This window comes from Monodon monoceros, unplaced genomic scaffold, assembly GCF_005190385.1.
Source record: "Monodon monoceros isolate NGI ecotype Baffin Bay Population unplaced genomic scaffold, NGI_Narwhal_1 Super_Scaffold_18, whole genome shotgun sequence".
Classification (NCBI taxonomy): Eukaryota; Metazoa; Chordata; class Mammalia; order Artiodactyla; family Monodontidae; genus Monodon; species Monodon monoceros.
The window spans coordinates 36,855,472-36,880,911 of record NW_021703774.1 but is presented as its reverse complement, the minus strand read 5'-3'; the positions used below and the strand labels follow the sequence as shown (position 1 = coordinate 36,880,911).

Genomic DNA, 25,440 nt, shown 5'->3' with positions numbered 1-25,440 from the left:
CGTGTCCCCTGCATCGGCAGGCAGACTCTCAACCACTGTGCCACCAGGGAAGCCCGGTGATCCCATTTTTTTAACCTAGATTTTCTAGGTTCTCTACAATAATTGTGTAATACTCTTATAATGAGAGTATTTTTAAAGCAAAATAAAACAACAAAACCAATTCCAATAGGTATTATATTTAAAAACCAAGAAAATCTCTCTTAGTACCACATTCGTCCACTAACTAACCATGTACCAATTCCCATGATCTTCTGCACCTCTTCCCCTGCCTTCCTCCTCTCCTGTATGTGCTTTGGGTCTTCAGTGACCCCTACAAATATGGCATAACACTGTGACAGGACCTAAAACTAAGGACATTCCAGATGTCTATGTTACCTGACAACTGTTAAAGATAAATGAGGCACCCACAACTGACTCGCAAGGCTGGCTCCTGCATACAGTCTATAAAGACTAGGTCTGTTACTTCTACAACTGGGGTTCTCCCTGGGGCAGGGAACACTCAGAAACACCCCACTAGCGTTTCCCACCTCCAGAAATCCTACCTCCAGAGTTTCTGATTGCCCCCTGCTTAAGAATCCTCCTTCCTGTGCTAACCCACTGATAATGCTCAGAGAAAGAACTGTGAACTGTCCTCCCCTCAGGAGGGCCATCATGACCAAATGCCCATCCCATCCTAAGAATCTACTGGTTTCATCTCCCCAAAGAAAACAAATCCTCAGGTTGAAAGTTTTTTGCTAGCTCACAAACGAACTGCAATATGTCTAACACTGCCTACTTCCATAGAGAATATAAATACAGAATTTTAAAGCTGGATACTAAAGTTTAAAATACATGTACTTTTCCCAAGGTAAAATGAAAAAAATCAAATCACAAAGACACTGCAGATCAAAATACCCATCATCACCTTGGTGACCTCTCAAGCAAAAAAATCTATAGCTGGGAACCTTGAGATAATTGGCAGTTGCAGATTATCTCCATTCAACTTAAACACCCACTAACCTGGTCCAGGGTATAAAGCTAATGGCACGTGTTCGGTTTGTCTTTATAGTGACTTTAGGGACAAAACAGTTTGGTCAATAAATGAACAGTGTAAGACAGGAGACTGTCCTGCCTACTTAAGAGAAAGGGCTCCTTTGACATCATGCCCTCTCCTTGAAAAGCTGCTACTTGAGAGCAGTCCTCATCCCAGCTTAGTTCACACTTGCTACAGGGAAGTTTCCCAATCCATCCACTTCATTTAAGGGACTTGCTTTGATGTATCAAGCTTTTGGAAAACTAAGGGCTCTTTAGACCTGCTGAGTGCAAACTCCCCCAAAATACCATTTCCAACATGAATGAAAACAACAACTCACTGAAACAAAGCAAATAATGGTGCCAGCAAGAAGGCATTCGTTAACACTCTTGGGCCAAACAGCCTTGTCTGGGTAGCCAAGAATGAAGCCCAGCAAACACAAATGTAGTCACTCCTCAACTCTCCACTAGCAGATCATCTAGGCAGCAGAATACCCAAAGAAGTCATGTCACGCCAGCTTGCTGCGCTCCAGCAGGCTGCTGGATCCCTCCCTCCCCATCCTGGTAAGGAGAACATTTCGGAGGAACACCATCCTAATATTGGCATAAACTAAAAGGCAATGCAATGCCCAGGTGCATCATCTAATATGTTCCAAAGCCTAGAAGATTCAGGCTTAGATGTTAGGGATTCTCTGAGGAAACGTGCCCCTCATTAGCTTATAATTGAGAATTAATAAAACAGTAAAGTCAGAACTTAAACTCACTGGACATTATTGTGAATCAGGAAAGAAAAGGTTATAGGATGCAATTTCCAGTCTCTCTAGGTAAGAGCTTAGAAGGGGCTTTTACATTTGGCAGCAGAGAGAATTAGCAAAACAATAAAATAACCAAACTCTGGGGGCAGAAAGGGCTGCAACTAATCCAAATAGTAACAGAAGGCTCAATATTACCAACACTCTAATTAGAATTAAAAAAAAGAAAAAGAAAAATAAAGGTCAATACAATTTATTTTGTCAAAGTCACATGGTGGGGAAGCTAAGCAAACCCTGAAGCCCTTAAATATTCAACTCTAAGCCCCTCACCTTTTGCTTCTCATAAACTTCAAGGAGCCCCTTAGTCCTGGTTCTCCTTGGTGCAGAAGTTGTGTGTACACTGCCTCAGGACAAATGAGAACTTTCTGAACACTGACACTGTACTCAACTTCCATCTCCACAAACCACACAGTCCCCAATGTTTCATCTGTGCTTCTGTGACAGGTTCCTCCCTTTCCTGTATTCAGCTGAGAGCTGCTCAACTCTGTAATGTCTTTCTTGAGGGGTATACCCACAGCTACAGGAGGTACCCTAAGTATGGACCCACTCCAGATCTATATACAGGTTATGCTGTAGTCACTCATTCGTTTCTACCACCTTTTCCAACAATGCCCATTTTGGAAGAAAACCAACCAACCAATCAAGAAAAGTCTGTCCAGCCCCCCAGACTCTGGCTTGTCTGCAGGAGGTGAAGCAAGGGAGGACTTTATAACACAGCAAAGCCCACCATGCACTTGGAAGCAGGCCCTCCAGAGAGGACACTTGAAACCTGGCCCTACTTTACCTTTTGTAGAAATGGAAGCGCTCTGTGAGGAGCAGGAACTGCTTCTCTCCTTGAAGGAAGAAGTGTCTGGCCCTGGAGACACCAGACTTCTGGGTGTACTCGCAGATATGAGTGAAGTTCAGGTCCTCCTTCTTGAAGTAATTTCGGAGACGCACAAAGTCAAAGTAGGAGGGGACATAGATAAGCGTGTGAGACATGACTGCATCACGATACTGAGGCAAAATCTTGTTGACGAAAAAGTTAAACCTGATTTGGAAAGGCAAAGGGCAAAGTCAGTGGTCTAGAGGTGAGCCATAGTGCCACTGCCAACTGCATGACCCTGGGCAAGTCACAATCTCCTTCTACCTCCCCTAAGAGGCCAACTTGGCCTACCTCATTGCAAAGAGATTATGTAAGGAAAAAACTTGTTAAGCGCATTAAAAAGCAAGTGCTAACACTATTCATCATGAAGAATAGATGTGATGCTGGTATATCCCAGAGAATTATTCTAGGAAGTACATAACTGTATCATTCGTTCATTCAGGTGTCAATCAGTCAGTCAACAAATAATTACTGAACACCTACCATGTGTTAAGCACCATTCTGCTACCATGGGTCCCCTGACTAAACACAATGAGAAGACAGGGGAAAATTACATAGAGAATTAGAAAAACAGTTCTTGCCCTGAAGGGCTTAGAATTAAGTTGTTGACATGCGGCATTAAAAAATTAATGTAATTTTAAAATGCCACAGTCTAGGGGAAAGTACCCCTGATTTACCAACCCTGCCACTATCGGAACTAGGACAAGACACCACTTCTCTGGCCTTCAGTGTCCTCCTCTGTCAATGGCATGACTGGATTCAACTATCTCATTTCATTTTGTAAATGGTTAACTAATAAAGCCAACATGGAATACAATTCTAAATTTGAATGCCCAAGTAAAATCCCTCTCTGTGACCCCCAGGGGTCCAATGGGACAGGGGAGGGTACCTGGCATCAATCACTGAAGCTAGGTTTTCAGCTTCCATCCTCTGGAAGACATGTGGGAGCTGCACCAGGACATGACTGATGCAGCCTGTCATCGGGACGTTCCTCACAGCCACCTGCCAGGAGTCAGTGAGAACATTAGGAAGTGAGCTATCCCCATTGTTGACCAAATGCTATCCTCTCCTTCTGCCTCATGACCCAAACAATACACAATACTTCATGAAAATTCAGAGAAAGAAGGAGAGAACCCACCTGGCCTTGCACATTGATGCAGTACTTGTTGAATACAGAGTTGATCTGGGCATCCTGCAGGGCCCCAAACAGCAGCGTCTGACGATAGTACTTGGACCAATTATTGAGGCTCCACATGCGCACTCGAGAAAAGTCCACCCCATGTGAGTCCAAGGGCAGTAGGTTCATGTGGTTCATCAAATGCTTTGAGCAGAAATAATACTCCATTAATACTTATTGAACACTTACCTGTTGCGTATTGCTAACCTTTCTATAAGCCCATCATCTTATTTAACCCCATGAAGTACATACTATCATCTCCCAAATTACAAGAAAACAGGCTCAGATGGCTGAGTGACTTGCCCATAGTCAAGTGAACAAGAAGAAAAGCTCAAACTGGCCACCTCGTGGATCTTTCAAAAAGGATCAAGATGCTACCTATACAGAACATCTCTTTTAAAGGAAATTCTGAAATGCCACTCTGGTCACTCTATAAGCAACTCAGTTCCAGATTTGGACAAGAAGGGAAATGACATGGAAAACAGAGCTGCTGTCCTTCCATGACTTGGTTCCCAACAACGTTAGAAAATTCCCTGAGTGACTACATGTGCCTTTTGCTCAAAATAAAGATGACTCAACCATCGACATGCCTTTTCTATTTTAATCATATTTTTACCTTGTAATGTATATTGAAGGGTCACAAGTACTATAAGATTATTCCCTATTATATAAATAAGTACTCCGCTTTATTTGTCCCAAACTTACTCCAAGTTCTGGGGTTGTAGAAAAGGTAAATTCTCACATGCCTTAGAAAAATAAACCTATAGTTCCGTGATGAGGATTGCTCCAAAGCACAATCCTAAACCCCAAAACATTGCAGGGTATGTTGAGAGGGAGAAAAAAAATTATAGCACAAATTACAGTAGGGGGACAAAAACATCTTACATTTCTCTGCAAAGCATCACAAATTAAGAAACCATGAGCAATGTTTTCCCATCTCCACTGAAGAGAAGACCAAACAAAAGAGAACGAGCATAAATAGGAGGAACTATTTTAGATAAAAACATTCCTGGTGAGGAGGAATTTCAACCAACCAACCAACCAACCACACTAAACTGGTCTATTACTAGAAGCAACTTTTAAGGGGAAGAAATCTTTTCTGGAGATTTGAAAATGTTGACAAGAATTTTTATCTTTCTGGATACTTTACTGACCAACTTGTGGGTAGAAGAGGGGACAACATTTCCCATTTTCAAATTGGAAAACGTGGAATATTTCCATTTCCAAGCTGAGTTTTAATCTGGACTTTAATAACCATTTCAGACTCAAACCACTGAGCTTCTTGTCTCTAAATGTTAATGACCAGCATTACCAAGACATGCTCCCAGTTCTGCATCAGGTAAATGTCAGCTTGATCAATGATGAGAAGCTCAATAGAAGACAGAAAGTCAAAATCTCTCTTCTTCTCTCCTTCTCCACCAATGATGGTCCTCAAGCCCAGAGGGGAGGCAATGAGGATGTCTGACGAATAGAAGGGGGCATAAAGTCGGATGCTTCTCTGCAGTATTGCCACTCCTATACACAAAACAGCCAAGCACACATCAGTTCATGAGTCACCACCAAGCCATTAGTTTCCACCCTCTCAAACTGCAGCCTCCCCTTGTACCTTCCACATCTTCCCCTTTGCATATAACTGTGCTCGAACTGCTTTAATTATTAAAATCATCATTATCATCCCTCCTTTGCATCTACGGCCCCTTCTAGCTCCCACCCTCTTCTTTTCCTTCACGGGCAAACCTTCCAGAAAATTGTCTCTACTTTAAAATCTCCCACTCACTCCTTAATGCACTGCAATCTGCCTCTGGGTCTCCGGACACCACTGAAATGACTCTTGCTAAGGTCACCAACAGCTCTCAGTTACCAATTCAATGGCACTTTAGTGTTTCTTGCCACGAACGCATAAGCACACCCTCCTTGAAATGTTCTTTTCCTTACCGGTGGTTTCCACGACTTTAACACTTACTTCTCCTATTACTGACCTGGTCCTTATCTATTTTTCCATATTCAAAGAGCTCTTCTACAAATCCCTGGATTCACCCACAAGTTCTCTTTCACTCTACATAAAGCTTTGCATAAATATATTCACTAATTATGGCTTTAACATTATCATCACAAAAATTTATATTTCCTGCCCACATCTCTTTCCTAAGCAACAAGTAGCAGTTTGTAGAGAGCCCAGATCATACGTGAAGGAGATTCACTTGCTAATCTTAAAGCATCTACCAGAGGGGCAGAAGTTGGCTGGGACTCTCTCTGGGGACAGAATGCTGGCAGATGCCATTTTTACAAATCCCCTCTACCTTGATGGCACGGGCGGGTGCCGGTTTTTGTACTCGCGCTCTAAGTTGCTAACAGTGGTGGTGGGTGAGTACCCCAGTACCCCCTACCCCACTCCCCTGCACTGCTTGTGTGCAGCACTGACAAACATGGCCGACCAGCAGCCACGCCTACCCCATCTCATGCCACTTGCAGGACACGACCTGAGGCAACAAACGCATGCAGCCCACACAGGGGACACTCCTTGAGCACCAGGCTCAGGCAGATGGGGGTGGGACTGCATTTCTAGACTCCATGGGAGTGAAACAAACAGAGAGAGAGAGTTTATAAGACAACCAAGAACTAGGAAAAAGTTAAAAACACAGTTCATCTCCCACACAGGGCCACTCCTTCAAGACAGGGGGCAATAACTGTTTTGCATAATACATAGAAACAAACACAGAGAGTCAAGCAAAGTGAGAAAGCAGAGGAACATGTTCCAAATGAAGGAACAAGATAAAACCCCAGAAAAAATATTTAATGATAAAGAATTCAAAGTCATTGTCATAAAGTTGCTCACCAAACTTGGGAGATGAATGAACGAACACGGTGAGAAACTCAAGAAAGAGACAGAAAATATAAGAAAGTTCTAAACAGAACTCACACAGCTGAAGATTATAATAATTGAACTGAAAAATACACTAGAGGGAATCAACAGCAGACTAGATGGTAGAAAAGAACAGATCAGTGACCTGGCAGACAAGGTAGTAGAAATCACCCCAACAGAACAGCAAAGAGAAAAAATATTTTAAAAATATGAGGACAGTTTAAGGGAACTGTGGGACAACAACAAGTGTACTATCATCGGTGTTAAGGGGTCGCAGAAGAAGAGAGAGAAAGGGGTACTAACATCCACATTATAGGGGTCCCAGAAGGAGGACAGAGAGAAAGAAAGGGGCAGAAAACTTATCTGAAGAAATCATGGCTAAAAATGTCCCTAACGTGGTGAAGGAAACAGACATTCAGGTCCAGCAAGCACCAAGAGTCCCAAACAAAATGAACCCAAGGAGATTCATATCAAGACACATTATAATTAAAATGTCAAAAGTCAAAGGTAAAGAGGGAATCTTAAACAGCAAGAGAAAAACAACTAATTACAGACAAGGGAATCCCCATAAGAATATCAGCTGATTTTTCATCAGAAACTTTGTGGTCCAGAAGGAGATGGCATGATATGTTCGAATATGCTGAAAGGAAAAAAAAACTTCCAACAAAGAAGGAAGGAAATAATAAAAGCCAGATGAGAAATACTGAATAAATGAAACGGAGACAAAAAAAAAAGATCAATGAAACTAAGAGCTGGTTCTGTGAAAAGATAAACAAAATTAACAAACCTTTAGCCAGACTCAATAAGAAAAAAAGAGAAGGGGCCCAAATAAAATAAGAAATGAAAGAGAAGTTATAACTGACACTACAGAAATACAAAGTATCATAAGAGACTACTATGAACAATTATACACCAAGTCAGATAACCTACAAGAAATACATAAATTCCTAGAAACACACAATCTTCTAAAACTGAATCATGAAGAAACAGAAAATGTGAATAGATCAATTACTAGTAATGTGATTGAATCAGTAATCAAAAAACTCCCCAAAAACAAAAGACCAGGACCAGAGAGCTTCACTGGTAAATTCTACGAAATATTTAAAGATTTAATACCTATCCTTCTCAAACATATTCCAAAAAACTGAAGAGGCGGAAACACTTCCATACTCATTTTATGAGGCCAGCATAACCCTGATACTGAAACCAGACAGAAACACCACAAAAAAAGAAACGTACAGGCTACTATGCCTGATAAACATAGATGCAAAAATCCTTGACAAATTATTAGCAAACTGAATCCAACAATACATTAAAAGGACCATACACTATAATCAAGTAGAATTTATTCCAGGGATGCAAGGATGGGTTGACAAAGTGGGTATAGAGGGAATGTATCTCAACATAACAAAGGCATATACGACAAACCCACAGCTAACATCATATTCAGTGGTGAAAAGCTGAAAGCATTTCCTCTAAAATCAGGAACAAGACAAGGATGCACACTTCTGCCACTTTTATTCAACATAGTATTAGAAATCCTAGCCACAGCAACTAGGCAAGAAAAAGAAATAAAAGATACCCAAATTGGAAAGGAGGAAGTAAAACTGACTGTTTTCAGATGACATGATACTTTATGGAGAAAACCCTAAAGACTCCACCAAAAAACTGTCAGAACTAATAAATAAATTTAGTAATGTTGCAGGATACAAAATTAACAAAAATCTGTTGCATTTATATACATTAATAATGAACTATTAGAAAGAGAAATTAAGAAAACAATCCATTTACAATAGCATCAAAAAGAATAAAATACCTAGAAAAAATCTAACCAAGAAGGTAAAAAACTTGTACTTGGAAAACTACAAGGTATTGATGAAAGAAATTAAAGATGACACAAACATGCAAAAATACACCATGCTCATAGAGTGGAAGATTTAGTACTGTTAAAATGTACATACTGGACACCAAGGGGGGAAAGTGGGGGTGGGGGTGTGATGAATTGGGAGATTGGGACTGACATGTATATACTAATATGTATTAAATGGACAGTAAGAACCTGCTGTATAAAAAAATAAATAAAATTCAAAAATTCAAAAAAAAAATGTCCATACTACCCAAAGAAATCTACAGATTTAATGCAATCCTTATCAAAATACCCATGACATTTTTCATAAAACTAGAATAATCCTAAAATTTGTAGAGAGCTGCAAAGGACCCTGAATAGCCAAACTGATTATGAGAAAGAAGAACAAAGCTGAAGGTATAACACTACCTGATTTTAAACTACACTACAAGTCTACAGTAATCAAAATTGTATGGTAATAGCACAAAAACAGACACAGTTCAACAGAACAGAATAGAGAGCCCAGAAATAAATCCATATTTATATGGTCAATTAATCTATGACAAAGGAGGCAAGAATATACAATGTGGAAAAGACAGTCTCATCAACAAATGATGATGGGAAAACTAGACAGCTATATGCAAAAGAATGAAACTGGACCACTAGCTTACACCATCTACAAAAATCAACTCAAAATGGATTAAAGGGCTTCCCTGGTGGTGCAGTGGTTCAGAGTCCGCCTGCCAATGCAGGGGACACGGGTTTGTGTCCCGGTCCAGGAAGATCCCACATGCTGCAGAGCGGCTAGGCCCATGAGCCATGGCTGCTGAGCCTGCGCGTCCGGAGCCTGTGCTCCGCAACGGGAGAGGCCACAACAGTGAGAGGCCCGCATACTGCTAAAAAAAAAACAAACAAAAAAAACCCAAACAATCCAATTAAAAAATAGCAGGGGACCTGAATAGACATTTTTCCAAAGAAGTTGTACTGATAGCCAACAGTCAAATGTAGAGATGCTCAACATCACTAATCATCAGGGAAATGCAAATCAAAATCACACTGAGAAATCAAAACTACAATGAGGTACCATCTCACACTGGTCAAAATGGCCATCATTAAAATGTCTACAAATAACAAATGCTGGAGAGGGTGTGTAGAGAAGCGAACCCTCCTACACTGTTGGTGGGAATGTAAGTTGGTGCAGTCACTATGGAAAACAGTATGGAGGTTCCTCGGAAAACTAAAAATATAATTACCATACGATCCAGCAATCCCACTCCTGGGCATATATCTGTACAAAACTATAATTCAAAAAGATACATGCACCCCTATGTTCATAGCAGCACTATTCACAATAGCCAAGACATGGAAACAACCTAAATGTCCATTGACAGATGAATGGATAAAGATGTGATACATATATACAATGGAATACTATTCAGCCATAAAAAAGAACAAAATAATGCCATTTGGCAGCAACATGGATGCAACTACAGATTATCTACTAAGAGGAGTCAGTCAGAAAGAGAAAGACAAATACCATATGATATCACTTATATATGAAATCTAAAATATGGCACAAATGAACCTATCTACAAAATAGAAACAGACTCACAGACCTGTGGTTGCCAAGGCCAGGGGTGAGGAGAGAGAGATGGACTGACAGTCTGGGGTTAGTTGATGCAAACTATTACATTTAGAATGGGTAAACAACAAGGTCCTACTGTATAGCACAGGGAACTATATCCAATCTCCTGGGATATGCCATAATGCAAAAGAATATAAAAAAGGATGTATATATGTGTATAACTGAGTCAGTGCCATACAGCAGAAATTAGCACAACATCGTAAATCAACTATACCTACTCCAATTAAAAAAAAAAGAAGAAGAATGTATCAGGTGGCTAGTAAGTGCTGTGATCAAAATGAAGTAATATAAAATGATAGGCTGTGATTTTGGAGTTATAAATTCTTGCAGCCACCACGTACTTTAAGTTGCTATTAACCAAAGCATAGAGAGAAAAAAAAACACAATGAGATATCACCTCAAACCTGTCAGAATAGGTCTTATCAAAAAGACAAGAAATAACAAATGCTGGCAAAGATGTGGAGAAAAGGGAACCCTTGTGCATTGTTAGTGGAAATGTAAATTGGTGCAGCCACTATGGAAAACAGTATGGATGTTCTTCAAAAATTAAAAAAAACCCACCACACAATTGAGCAATTCAACTTCTGGGTGTTTATCCAAAGAAAAAAAAAACCACTAATTCAAAAAGATATATGCACTCCTACGTTCACTGCAACATTTATAATAGCCAAGATATGGAATATGGAAGCAGCGTAAGTGTCCACAGATGATGAATGGATAAAGATGTGGTGCGCACACACACACACGCACAATGGACTATTACTCAGCCATAAATGAATGAAATCTTGCCATCTGTGACAACAAGGATAGACCCTGAGGGTATCACAGTAAGTGAAATAAGTCAGACAAAGACAAATATCAATAGCATGTGATTTCACTTAGATGTGGAATCTAAAAAACAAAACAAACAAAAAACCAGACTGATAGATACAGAGAACAGACTGGTGGTTGCTAGAAGGGAGGGTGGGGTTGGAGGGTGGGCAAAATGGATGGGGGAGATCAGGAGGTATAAAACTTCCAGTTATAAAGTGAACAGGTCACAGGGATCCAATGTATGCCATGGGGAATATAGTCAATAATATTGCATTAACTTTGTATGGTGACAAATGGTAACTATACTTGCTGCTGTGATAAGTTTGTAAGGTATAGACATTGAATCACTATGTTGTACACCTGAAGCTAATACTTCAATTATATATCAATTAAACAAAAGACATTTATCAGCTGTTTGTTAGCCACCTGCATATGTTCAAAACTAACCATAAGCTCTCATCCCCTTGCACTGCACACTCCAGCCATGCTACAGCCTCTGAATCTTAGGTCTATTTGGTTTATTCGCCCTGATGCCTCCACACATGCAGTTTCCTGTCTGAAACTTTTTCTCCCACTCTCATTACCCCACTTTGTACCTGGCTAAATCCTACTCAGGTTTCAACTCAGTATGGATGGTACCTCCAACAGAAGGCCTTCCCTAACAGTCCTGTGCCCATTTTGAGTAAGGATATTTGCTTTAAATACTTTAAATAGAACACCCACTATCCTCTAACCATAACACATCTCATCCCATACTGTCTGATTTGTCTTAAGGCTGGACTTGTTTAACAGTAACTTTTAATTTCTTATCTCCAGCTTCTTAACAGTGCCTGGCACATAGCAGATGCTTAATAATTGGTAAATGGGCATACGTGACTAAAAATATTTTCCAGGAACTTTTTCAATGTACAGCCAGTCAAGTACATGGGAGCTGAATGACAGACAAGCAAAAATGTGCAAAGCTGGGTGGGAGTCAGTAAGTCCAGAGTGGAGATAATTCAGGTGTGGGCACTCCACATGGCAGGCAGGAGGTAAGTCCATTATGTACAGATGCTCTAGTTTATTCATCTTCCCCAGACTGACCCACCCAGCCCCATCACCTCCAACTCCCCCAAGAACCCCTGTAGCATTGACTGTGAGCTACCAGCTATAGGCATGCTGAGACATTTGTTATAAACATGCATGTGCCTTTCATACATGCCTTCACAGACACTCCATCCCATTAGCCACGTATGTACCCCATTAGCCAAGGCAAGACTCTCTCCTGGCAGACGAGTCGTCTCAAATGCATCCTGGTTCTGCTAGGAGGCTGAGTCAGTGACCCTCTGAAAGAATGCCTAATTCCAGGCTTCTAGCTTCCAGCTATGTGCACCTCACACCTCAGGTCCCTCAGGGTCTCAGTTTTGACAAGGAGGAATTACCAGTCCTGAAGTGGTCATCGATGTTGCCGACAAATACAGCTTCATAATCCTCAGGCCTCTTCAGGTTGGGTGGTCTCTCCTCGGGATCTGAGCCATACTCTCCATTAAACCTCTTTTTGTTGCTTACAATTATTTTCTTCTTGCTGTCGCCCTCAAGAAGACTGATGAAGAGCTGTACCACCCGCAAAGCAGCTTCCCGGAATGGCACCACTATCAGCACCTGTGGAGGGAGTGATGGGCAGCCTTGGACGGGCAAGGGGAAGGAAGGACAGCTCAAGGTAAGCCTGCTGAGGACCTAAGGAGCCCTCTGTTCCGCAGCCCCTGGCCAAGGACTACATCCGTGTCACCCTCTTTACACAGGACCTGGCTCAGTACTGAAGGCTGAGCATCTTTCCGACCCACAGCACCATGTCCTATGGACTTCAATCTCATGGCTCCTTGTGGGGGGGCAATTCTTAAGCAGAACGTAGAAATACTTTTTGAGGTTAAGTCAATGCCTTTAACAGAGGTGTCCATTAGCAAAAACCCAAGGGCATAAACACACAAAGCTCTTTCAGGACAAGAAATGTTACTCATTTCTGTCTCCCACAGAACTTAGTTCAGTATTTTGATCCGTAAGACCCAAGGAATATGCTGAACAAATGAATTAGATGTATTAAGTAGAGAATAAAGCTAGTAAGGAAAGGACTAAAACATCACTTTTCTAGTACATCTCCTAGTACATTTTTCAGAAATGATGATAAAGGATTTCTGAAATAAGATCATATTTCAATGGGAAATATAGGATTCAGTTTTCCAAACATTTCCAAAAGTGCTTAATTTTAACTGTTGAGGAAAAAAACCAGAAGATGCTTAACAAATGATTAACTTCTAACTACCGCTGTGTAAACAATACAGTCAATGGATATAACCCCAGTCAGATCAGGCAATTCACCAAATTCTGAATGTGATTCATGGGTAATCTACCTCATATACTACTTTGCAATTCTAAATGGAAACAGATAATCTTATTATCCTGATGTTCAAGATTCTGAGGTAGTTTCCCAGAAAGGCAACCAGCACAGCCAGAGGGGTGTACTGATTCAGTTTGGTACAGTGCAGGGATGATGGATCAGTTTTGAAGAGGGCCAAGTTACTGTCCCGGCTGTCACACTAAGTAAGTGTCTAGGCTTTGGTTTCCCCAACTATCAAACAAGAGGGTTGGACTAAGAAATCTCTAAGAGCCATATCAGTATTAAAATCCTATTAAGCTCAATGAGAAGAATCTAAGAAGATGAGGCTTCTTCAATATAGACACAGAGGCTAAGGGGTAAGGGGGTATGGGCGGCACAGTATCTAGCTCCAGGACATCATGAAAAATGTAGACAGAATTAAAAGATGTAAGCCCCCAGTCCACTGGAGCTTAGGCTTATGAGCCCACATAAATGTAACCATCACTTTGAGCAGCAATAATGATACAAAGCAAAAATAGGGATTTTGTTTTCCAAGGTTTACATATTTATGTGGCTTAGTGAAGAGAGTCCTTGGTTCTAGTCCTGTCTCTGCTACTTTTTCCCTGGTTCTCTTTAGCAAGGTCCTCTACGAATCTGGGTCTCTGTCCACAGGTGTAATATGTAGGGATTGAATAAAAGGCTCCTCAAGGTCCCACCCAGCTCTGACAATCACAAAGAAGAGATTTATAGTGGAGTGTTACTTATGTAGGATCAGGGTTTATCTTTAAGGAGAGAATTATCATGGAGGTACCTCCTACTCCAGTTTCCAGTTAGATCTGCTGTTAGAGACAGTCCACTGAGCTGTCTGCAGCACTGCTCTGACATTACCTGGCCCATCTAATACGCTCATTCTTGGACTCATTCATTATTCCGATCATTAAAACATCTGAGAGCCTGCTAAGTGCCAGGACCTATATGTTAGTGCCTTACAGCCTCCTTGAGGGCAAAGTTCTGCTGCTGCCACTCACCTTGGGCCTCGTTAGCCCTTGGTCCCTGAAGTCATCATCATCACCCACCCCAAGTTTCTGGCTTCGGCATCTGCTGTTGTTGGCAAGCACCTGGGCATTGGCTTTGAGGACGTGATTTATCACATGCAGGCAGTACACTTGGCGGATCTCTTCCCCATTCTTCAGGGCAGTCCTTTCTGGGTAGAATAGGTCCCGGTAAGAATTCATAATTAAGAAGAGCTCTTTCTGGAGGGGTGTGAAGGGGCTACTTGAATTTGGGGGGCCAGAGAGGAACTGGCTGTTGGTCTTGATCCAGGTGGATTCCAGAGGCTTCTGGAGATGAAGTGACTTTAAGTCAATGTCCTTTGGGGGTTTAAAGGTTTCCAACTGTTGAAACCTGGATGAAAAGACAAGCTGGCCCAGGATGGGCCACTGTGGGAGAAATGATCAAGAAGTAAGTTAGAAATGAATTACAGTACCTTACATTCATATAGTGCTTTATAATTTACCAAGACCTTTCACAACTTACAGATCCTCTCACTTTATCCTCACAACAACCTTACAAGGTAAACACTATAATGCTCTTCTTGCAGTTTAGGAAATGCTGAGATTCAGAGGTTATAGGATTCAGACAAACAGGGGAGAACAGAGCTAAGGGTTAGAGCCCAAGGTTTCTGACTTTAGAAACCTGGTGAGCTCTTCACTAGATCAGTGGGTCACAACCTGTCCTGTGGACCACACTGTAGGAAGTCAAAATTTACTCTAGACAAAAGAAAAGGGGGCCCGACGGTCAAATAACTTTGGTAAACACCACAAAACCTAAACCCCCTCAGGGAGAGTCACATGCAGATCAGACACTAAAGATTCTGCTGAGTCCTGTAACAAGGACTCTGTTCCACTTCGTTTGACCCAGAGTTTTCCAAATTTACTTGGACATGGAACAAGGTTTTTGTTGTTGGTTTGGATTTTTTTTTTTTTTTGAGACATATATTAGAATCGTAAAGAATAATATTTTGTGGAATACCAGTTTGGGAATTTTTGCACTGTAACAAAACTGCTGATCTTAGCAATAAAGAAAGGATGACCTCTGCAATAAAAAAGAATTAACTATTGATATATGCCAACAACTGGGATGAATCTCCAGGGAATTATGCTGAGTGAAAAAAGCCAACCTGTATGATTTTATTTATATAACGCTTTTGAAATAACAAAATTATAGGAATGGAGAACAGATTAGTGGTTACCAAGGGTTAGGAATGGGGGAAAGGAGGTGGGTGTGGTTTATAAAATGGCACCAGCGAAGAGGAGGGATCTTTGGTGCTGGAAATGCTCTGTATGTTGACTGTGGTGGTGGCCAGGGCAACCTACACGTGATAAAACAGTACAGAACTAAATAACACAAAGGAGCAGGAGCAAAAGTGAGGAAATCTGAATAAGACAGGTAGATTGTATCAGTGGAAATTTCCTACTTGTGATATTGTACTACAGTTTTGTAAGATGCTACCACTGGGGGAAACCGGGCAAAGGGCACATGGGATACCTTTGTATTATTTCTTACAACTGCATCTATAATTATTATCTCAATAAAAATTTCAATGAAACAAGGATGACTAATTCTTATGAATAGCATCAGTGGTGAAAGAAAAAAAATCACTGAAAAAAGAAGCAAAAACTGCTCCATACTGAATAATTTAGGTGTGAACTTATCTCAGATATTTCAAACAAATGAACAGCAGTAGCTACTGTTTGACTGAACACTTTGTACGTATCTTCCAGTAAAATAAACTACTTTATTTTGATGCAGGCATTACTGTCCCCCTCTAACAGATGAGAACAGTGAAGATTAAAAAGGTAGATTAACTTGCCTTAGGTCATGAGATAGCCCCTTGCAGACGTTGGTCTAAACCCTGGTGTACCTGTCTCCAAAGCATTCTTATCTTATTGGTCCCCACCTTCCAGCTTCCCAGTGCCTTTTCTAGCTATGTCTGTGCCTTACTGGGCTCTTCCAGTCTTCCTCTGTCTTGCTCCCTATCAAGCCATCTGCCACGGGTGTGTATCATACATTCAGGGAGACCACTAAAACCCAAGACCACTGTTTTTTCTCCATTTGTGACTGTGATGATGGAACAATGCTTACTTTTAGCTGGTGGGTAGTTTTGGGATTTGTGGCAACAGCCTGGATTTCTTTTTCTTTCAGTTCTTTGTTTACATGTTGTGCAAATGGATCTAATTCAGAAATAAAGAATATTAGAACACTTAGAGCAAATGACAGGGATTTTCCAGTCTTCCCCTGTGAATGACATCCTGTTTTCATGATGTTAACTCATCTTTTTCCCCATCAACTTTCCCCATCATTTATCCCAGTCCAGAGCTTAAAAGTTTCTGACAGGTTCATCTCCCTAAAGCATTTCTTTAATCACATTATTCCCCAGCTCAAAAGCCTCTGAAGAAACTTCTCGGTCTGAAATTCAACATACACCTCTAACTTACCTCTCTAATGTAATTTTTGAATTACATGGCTCTCAAATTCTTCTGCCACTGTGGCTTTCCTTCCTTTAACTGAAAATTCTATCCTCTCGTTCACTGCATTTCTATATATCCAAATAGTATCAGTTGAATGTTACCCCCTATTGTGATAGCTATACCCCCTATAGCTATCACAATAAATAGCTATTTCCCAGGAGCCTACTGTGTCAGGCACAGTTCTGGCTCCAAAGAAGCCATCTCTGGTCCCCTATAGAAAGTCATCACTTTCTCTCAAGTGCCCCACCCTGCCCTCAGTTATCCACACCAACACATATATGTGCATGTCCTACCTCACCTAACTAGACTGCAAGATCCCTGAGGGCAGGTTCCATGTCTGATTTAACCTGCATTGGAAGACAAATATAAATGTTCAACACTCAACTGAGGTGAACAAATGGTCAAAATGGTAGGGTCAGTGCTCTTCTCTTCCAGTCCCACTCATGTAAGAAGCAAAGTTAAATGACCCATTCAAGGACCCAGGTAGTAAAACTTCAAATGCAGTGCACCTTATATTAAGACCTAAGATAAAGGTGAACAATAGGAAATAAGAATTCTAGGTGATAATATATCAGTACAGACCAAACAACCAGAGAAACTTTAGGATAGTCAAGCCTCCTAATGTTTCCTCCAGCATTTTTTTTTTTTTAAGTTTTTTTGAGTTCAGAATGCGGTTTGTGCCCAAATTCTACCTGCTACTTCTTCCTCTTGTCTAGAATAGCTAACAGAACCAAAGGAGGATTAAAATTTCAACTTCAATGGCACAGCTGGTTGAAGGATGGCACTGGGACCAAAAAAGGCAGTCAGGACACAGAATGAGACCAACCTGACTTGCCCACCCAGGCACAGGCTAAGACACAGGACCTGAGAGACAGCAGAGCTCTGCCTCAGCCTACCACAGGCTTGTCTAAGTGACAGTCATGGGGGCAGAGGCACGGTCCAGAGTGTTCTGTATCTCGACTTCGGCGGTGACAATACAGATACTCATATTTGTCAAAACTTATCGAATTACATACTTAAAATGGGTACACCTTGTTGAATGTAATTCATACCTCAATAAAGTTGATTTTAAAGTTAAATTAAAAAGTCACCTATGGGGACTTCCCCAGTGGCACAGTGGTTAAGAATTCGCCTGCCAATGCAGGGGACACGGGTTCGAGCCCTAGTCTGGGAAGATCCCACATGCCGCAGAGCAACTAAGCCTGTGCGTCACAACTACAGAGCCTGCGCTCTAGAGCCCGCGAGCCACAATTACTGAGCCCGCATGTCACAACTGCTGAAGCCCACGTGCCTAGAGCCTGTGCTCCACAACACGAGAAGCCACCACAGTGAGAAGCCCACGCACTGCCACAAAGACCCAATGCAGCCAAAAATAAAGAGAGAGACTGGGGAGACAGGGTGGAGCTTTCTGGCTTCGGAGGTGCTTCCTGGTAATAAGGACCAATCAGATTAGCCACTGCCGGGTCTCACAAATCTGGAAAATTACTGCTCCAATAAGGAAGAGCAAGTGAAGGATAGAGAGAAAAATGCAAAGTACTCTTCTCATCTTTCTCTCCCTTCCCTGCTTGGGGAAAAAAATCAGAAATCTTCCCCTGACCCCAGCTGTGGATCATGAGCTTTGGGGAAATGGCCTTCCCTGCCATCATCCTTCAACTGTTTGTTCTCCTGAACAGCCACGCCCACTCCCAACACTGCCTAACCCTGAATAACACAAAAGATCTTGGAGAAGCATTTCTTTCCAGCTCTACATCTAGCTGCTAAACTATCTGTTTCTATTACTGCCCATTCCAATAACAGGAGATTTAACAGGTATTAGACCACAACCACCCATACTAAGTACCAGCTGAATTCAAACATCACGAGCTGTGCTGTGACCTTGTAATGCTTTCAGAGAACAGTTGCCTTCTCTTTCCTCTTCGAGAAAGTTAGTTTCTAGGCTGAAGAGTGACTCATGTTTTGCATCTGTAAACTCCTCTGGGGATTCCTCTGATGTGCCAGGTGGCCCATGCCCATCTTTTCCCTTAGGGTCAGCAGGTAAGGCCGCATCTGCAGTTTTGATGAAACATTTTGTGAAATTATTTACTACTCAGAAATATAATTACACTTCTGTTGACAAATGAAATCTAATTCCTTAGGCTATCATTTACTTTTAAGCAAATTCAGGTAGAAGACGTAAGTTTCAAAATTGAGCTTGACTACTGACCCGGTACATGTAAAGATGTTCAAATCAGCTTTGATATAACAAATAACTATAAAAAAATGATTTCGTCATTTCTATCGATGGGGTACTAATTAAATTACCACATATTATTTACAATGGAATATTATGTGATTAAGCTAATGTGAACCCACAGTTACACACGTTATATTATTAAAGAAAAAAAGTAAGTTACAGAAATGTATGAGACCATTACGCACATACACACAAATATATGTATATACTTGTATTCACTCATATATCCACAAAAAAGTAGTCTGGAAGGTTCTATAAAATGTTAAAGGTGTTCACCTCAGGGTGGAGGAGATATACGTTAACTATATTACCCTCTTAAATTTTTACAGTAAATATATATTACTTTTATAATTAAAAAAATGAAACTTTTCATTTTTAAAAACCCAAAACATGAAAGAAAACTGGAAAACCAACAAAATTAAACAAAAAAACCCCTAAGTCTGAGGCAACGATTTTTTTATCCGAGTACAAGTGATAAATTAAAATACTAAGAATGGTGTGTGACACCTTAAAGTATAGAAAAAAATACAGTAAGGCAAATAGGCATTAAGATAATAGGATATAAAAAGTTACCCAGATATATTCAGACAATGGACTACTATTCTAGTAACAAAAAGAAATGAATTACTAATATGAACTATGTGGATGAGTCACAACAACATGAGGAGCCAAAGAAGCCACACGCAAAAGGGTACTTATTGTATGCTTCCATTCATATGAATTTCTAGAATAGGAAACACTAATACATAGTGAAAGGAAGCATGTCAGTGGTTGCCTGATGCCAGGCCTGGGAAACTGACTGTAAAAGGACAAGAAGTAACTTTTTGTAGGTATTGGAAGTGTTCTGTATCTTGACTTTGGCGGTGACAACACAGATGTACACATCTGTCAAAACTTATCAAATTACATACTTAAAATGGGTACACCTTGTTGAATGTAATTCATACCTCAATAAAGTTGATTTTAAATTTAAATTTAAAAGTCACCTATGGGGACTTCCCTGGTGGCGCAGTGGTTAAGAATTCGCCCGCCAATGCAGGGGACGTGGGCTCGAGCCCTAGTCTGGGAAGATCCCACATGCTGCGGAGCAACTAAGCCCGTGCGCCACAACTACAGAGCCTGAGCTCTAGAGCCCACGAGCCATAACTACTGAGCCCACGTGCCACAACTACTGAAGCCCACGTGCCTAGAGCCCATGCTCCACAACAAGAGAAGCCACCACAGTGAGAAGCTGGCACACTGCAACAAAGACCCAATGCAGCCAAAAATAAATAAATTAATAATAATAATAAAAAAAATAGTCACCTAGATGTCTGAGTGAGACAGAGTTCCTTCAAGCTTTCAATCCCAGCTCTTCTCTGAAGCCTCCCCTCATTTACCCTGGCAGCACGTGACCACTTTGCATCTCTTTAACACCTTATACTTATCGGTTCCATTCAAATTTGATGCTTGAAAAGTTTTGTATATTTTATGTCTATCTTCCATTAAACTTGGTTCCTCTAGTGGAGGAACAATAATCTCTTTCATAAATTGAGACCATTACAAAAACAGGATTATGTTCCCTTTCCTCTCAATCAGGGGAATTTGAACTAGGATTGATGAAATCCTGGAAATCATAAGCAAAAATGTCATTTCTGCATTTTTATGGCCAGAGGATCCTGTGTTTTCATCAGATTCTTCAAAATATCACAGAGCCCAACAATGTTAAGAATCTCTGCTTTGAATCCATGCGCTTTCACCCAGCTCATACAGTACAAGGCACCATGCCCCTGGGGCAATCTGTCTGTGGTCCCTACAAAGATGATAAACCCACATCAAAGACACTTACTCTTCTGCACGTCAGTAGACGCTACTGCCGTCTCTTCCTCCACACTGATGTCACTATCGCCATCTTCAAGATTCATTTCTGTCTCATCTATAACACTGTCTTCTTCCTCTTCCTCCTCCTCATCTTCCTTGGAAACATCCTTTAATGTGGCAAGTAGTCTGTTGTAACCAGAAACTTGTTCTGGTTCACTCTCTGCTTCACTTTCAGAACTTGAAGTATCTAAACTCTCTGACTAAAAGGAAAATGGGGATTTTAAAAACAAAAATTATATTGTTCTTGTTGCTACCCCACGACTATCAAGCCCACAGTGGAACCAATTTCAGACTTTTCTAAATAAACACTAGCTTTTCTGCAAATATGCAATCCTATCTATTCAACCAAATCTAGCACCAAATTTGTTTAAAACAGCTAATCTAGCTATGATTCTAGAAGCTCTTCCTCTTCTTTGAACTGCTAATGTTCCACATGGAAAGACAGCAAACTAAACACATGGACCTTTAGGTTATAAGGCGATCTAACCTATGTGTCAGACATTTGGCACCTTTAAAGGAGCAACAGGAAAACTTACAACAAAAAAGTGTAGTTTATTTTTGAGTCTGTGGTAGTGAAATAAGACCTTTGATGATTTTGCACCCTATTTTATGTTAAGCAAACAAGACGTTCCCTCTTAGGATTCACCAAGAGCCCTCTGGTAAGCTTCCTTAACAGGTTCTAACAGGCTTATCTCTCAGGACAGTTCATTTTAACAGACATCTGCACTTAAAACTAAGCAATATTACTAAAATATAGCTTACATCTAAAATCAAAAAGAGTGGAAATGTAGCCAAACTTTATTACTATATATAATCTTAAAAGTAACAGTCCAGAATCAACTATCATAAAGAAGGTATAAAGCATTACCAGTTGACAAGTCTGTGGTTTTGCTTCCTTTCTGGAAACCCTGAGAAGAAACAGGTAATGTTAAACTTTAACTACTAGCATGTAGCAATTAGGAAAAGTCTAATGATACAACTTTAAATGAACATGGTAGACTATACCGTTATAAATACATTATACCTATTGTCAAGTTAAAACTCCAAATGCATTTGGACAGGTTTTGTAACAATATGCCAAATAGATAATAATAGACAAATGAAAAAGTCTAACAAGACCACATGACAAATACTACAGTCACACAGTAACAGGCTCTCATCCAAAAGATGGGAAATTTTGGCAAATAAAAGCCCTCGGGGTTCACCTTTTCTAGCAAATTTCTTAAGTAGACTATCCTTCTAACTGTTGATAAAGCAGCTCAAAGTGGTGGGATGAGCGCTAAGATCATAACTGAGAGTCTGGACACTTATAGAGGAACCCACAACTACCCAAACATTAGTTTCTTCATTGTCATTGAATAGATCGGTGATGTCGAACATTAGTTTCTTCATTGTCATTGAAGCAATTCTTTTTTTTTTTTTTTAACTTATTTAATTAATTTATTTTTGACTGCTATGGGTCTTCGTTGCTGCGCCCGGGCTTTCTCTAGTTGTGGCGAGCGGGGGTTACTCTTTGTTGCGGTGCGCGGGCTTCTCATTGCGGTGGCTTCTCTTGTTGCGGAGCAGGGGCTCTAGGCTCGCGGGCATCAGTAGTTGCAGCACCCTGGCTCAGTAGTTGTGGCTCGCGGGCTCTAGAGTGCAGGCTCAATAGTTGTGGCGCGCGCACGGGCTTAGTTGCTCCGCGGCATGTGGAATCTTCCCGGACCAGGGCTCGAACCCCTGTCCCCTGCGTTGGCAGGCTGATTCTTAACCACTGCGCCACCAGGGAGGCCCCCAAGCAATTCTTTAAAAACATATAAAACGAAAACAAGCTTATAAAATCTCTGCCCAGTCGCCACACAGGAGGCGTGCCGTCTAGCATGAAGCTACCGGCTAAACAAAAGGTAGAAAGACCGGTGAAGAACCCCCTCTCAGGCGGGAAGCCGCCAGGATCCCCGGGCGAGCTAGGCCGGCGCCGGGGCAGCGTGGGACGCGGCGGGAGCTGCCCTGTCACTATCCCCGGGGCACCGGCGGACCAAACGCGGGGACACGCGGGCTCCCACCGGGAAAGGACGCCGGCAGCGCCGGTCCCAGCCTTGCCTCTCCATACCTGTCATAGAAGGGATGCTCCTCGCCGAAATCCCTTAGATGCTTCTTCTGCTTTTTAGTTAAGGAGTTGAGCAGCTGGCTCCGGCTCCGGCTCCGGCTCCTGCGCTTGCCCATGGGGTAGACGTCAAGTCAACCAACTTCCAAGAATCGCGTTTTTCACCTGGAAGTAGTCTCGTCAACCCACTCACGCGGGATTTCCGACGGCGCTTTACGGCGGAAGTAGGGTGCCATAAAGCAGACCCGCTTTACGTCGCGCTTGTACGACAGGCGTTAGAACTTCCTGTTTCCCGTTCCGCCCCCTAGCGAGGCTCTTTGGAAGCACATGCACGCGTGCGCAGCTTTTCTCCGAGCCCTGTAAGGAAGGCCGGCAGGCAGGCTTTGGGCTTCCCCAGGTGGGTAAAGGGGTGAGTGTACTTTGTGCGTCTGTTTTGGCTGTGAGAATCAGACTGCATAAACGTGTAGTAACCGAGATAGTTGAATGCAGTGCCTTTATATTATGCCATAATACAAATACCAACTAACATTTAAGGCTGCCGGCGCATCTCAGTTCATCCTCACAACAGTAAACAAATAGGCCTTGTTAATAAGCCTGATATTGGAGATGAGAAAGCTGATGCTTACAAAAGGTTACATACACACTAGCAAGAGAGGAGATGGAAACCACAGGCGACCACAGGCTTTTCCCACTAGGATCTGCCACATGCGTGTGCCATGTGAAGAATGGGGACGCAAGGCTGAGATTCCCGCCCTTACCCTACCCCCTCATTTTCTGGAAGTATTGCAAGGGCCTCTGGTAACAAATCTCTTCTGGCATTTTTCATGTTATAAAAGCAAAAACACATCCAGAGAGGTAAAGTGCCTTTCCTAAATCACCCGGAGAGTCGATGTTAGAGAAAGCAGTAAAACTCAGTAAAGTGTCTCAAAACTGAATTGGGGCAAATTGGGATGGAAAACTTTTAAAGGGTAAGTAACTTTTCTATATCTGGATCGTGGTGGTGGTTACACCTTGTATACAATTACCAAAATTAATCAAACTGTACCTTTAAAATGGGTACATTTTAATGCAAGTAAATAATAATCTCATTAAACAAAGAGGAAAAAACAATGCAACTGGACTGAATACTCTAGAGACAGGCAGAGTGTGCAGGGATACTTAAAAACCACAGGATAAACACAGAGACACTTTTTTTCTAATAGTAACTTACAATGTCAATCATAAACCACAGAATTCACCTGAATATTTAAGGTGAAATAGGAGCCATCAAAGACAGTGTTCACTGGCTCTGCTATTAGAGGAGCGTCTGTGAGAGAATTTGAGCTTTGTCCAATACCATGTCACACCTATAGAAGTCGCACTAGAACTATTAAAATCCTATTTTTGTGGTCAGATTCTGGGAGGTTAGGGTGGGGTAGGGAGGCGAGGGGAGGGAGTATCAAGAAAATATGCCAACGGCAGGTAGTGCCAGCAGATGGCCCAGCCAAGGAACCCATAAACAAACAGACATCTGTCTTCGGTCTAATTTCAGGATAAAAAGTACAGTCACTTACGTCAACAAAAGGCTGTTTGCAAATGTCATCATACATACTAAGGCGCTATGACATTAAAGTCATACAATGTTTTTTCTCCTCCCACCCTATTCCAAGTGCCCCAGCTTCCCTCCCCAGAGGCAACCAGTTTCTTGGTGTTCTTCCAGAGATCTGCTATGAAAAGCTATACTCTTGAGCACTTGATGTGACTCTTTACTCTCTCCTGGTTTCCGTGTCATTGTAGTCCCATGGACAGGTCTAGACCGTTCCCAGGTTCAGACAGAGCTGTGCGCTAGCTCCACCCAACTGATCTCATCAGTGTCTCCCTGAGCCCGCTTCTGAAAATATTTAATTAGCCTTTGACAACATAAAAGGGGATGCTTTGTGAAATTTTAACCTGAGAGTTCGGAATTTAAACATAGTTTTCATGCCTCCAGTGAAAGTTCTCTTAGTAAAACCCACACAGAGAAGATGCATGTGCCAACTAGTGAAGGCCCTGGGAAAATTGTAATAAAGGCAAAATTTGTTCTTCCCTTTCTTCTTCCCACACTCAGCCCTTCCTTTTCCCTCCTGCAGGGTTTTCTTTGCCCTTTGCCCTCAGGGACTCAGTATTTTCAGGGGTAAAAAACAGTCCAGGAAATAATCTTTTATACTAGTTTGTAAAGAGAGGCTGATGAATTAATGTTACTTGGGTATTTTCAATTCGGGGAGACTCCCTAGGATAACGGTCTCAAGGGGTGGGAGGGGGGTGGCTGTCCCTTAGGACAAGATGGTCAGAATATTCAGAAAAGTGTTAGTTTTTCTTTATTAAAAACTT

General features: G+C 41.5%; 1 protein-coding gene across 2 annotated transcripts in view; it reads right to left on the bottom strand.

The window, feature by feature from the left end:
* UTP25 (UTP25 small subunit processor component) overlaps window positions 1–23,285 on the bottom strand; it is a 28,743-nt gene extending 5,458 nt beyond the window's left edge. The window contains exons 1-11 of one of the 2 annotated variants that reach the window (XM_029230392.1): window positions 23,098–23,285; window positions 21,877–21,916; window positions 20,977–21,208; window positions 18,791–18,961; window positions 16,530–16,618; window positions 14,414–14,824; window positions 12,454–12,673; window positions 5,178–5,380; window positions 3,827–4,009; window positions 3,578–3,690; window positions 2,608–2,853 (exon numbers count right to left, since the gene is read on the bottom strand). In XM_029230392.1, the coding sequence (XP_029086225.1) occupies window positions 2,608–2,853; window positions 3,578–3,690; window positions 3,827–4,009; window positions 5,178–5,380; window positions 12,454–12,673; window positions 14,414–14,824; window positions 16,530–16,618; window positions 18,791–18,961; window positions 20,977–21,208; window positions 21,877–21,916; window positions 23,098–23,210 (2,021 nt within the window). In that variant the 5' untranslated portion in view covers window positions 23,211–23,285. The remainder of the gene's footprint in view (window positions 1–2,607; window positions 2,854–3,577; window positions 3,691–3,826; window positions 4,010–5,177; window positions 5,381–12,453; window positions 12,674–14,413; window positions 14,825–16,529; window positions 16,619–18,790; window positions 18,962–20,976; window positions 21,209–21,876; window positions 21,917–23,097) is intronic. The other variant, XM_029230393.1, reaches the window with a different exon arrangement.
* Window positions 23,286–25,440: the final 2,155 nt, after the last annotated feature.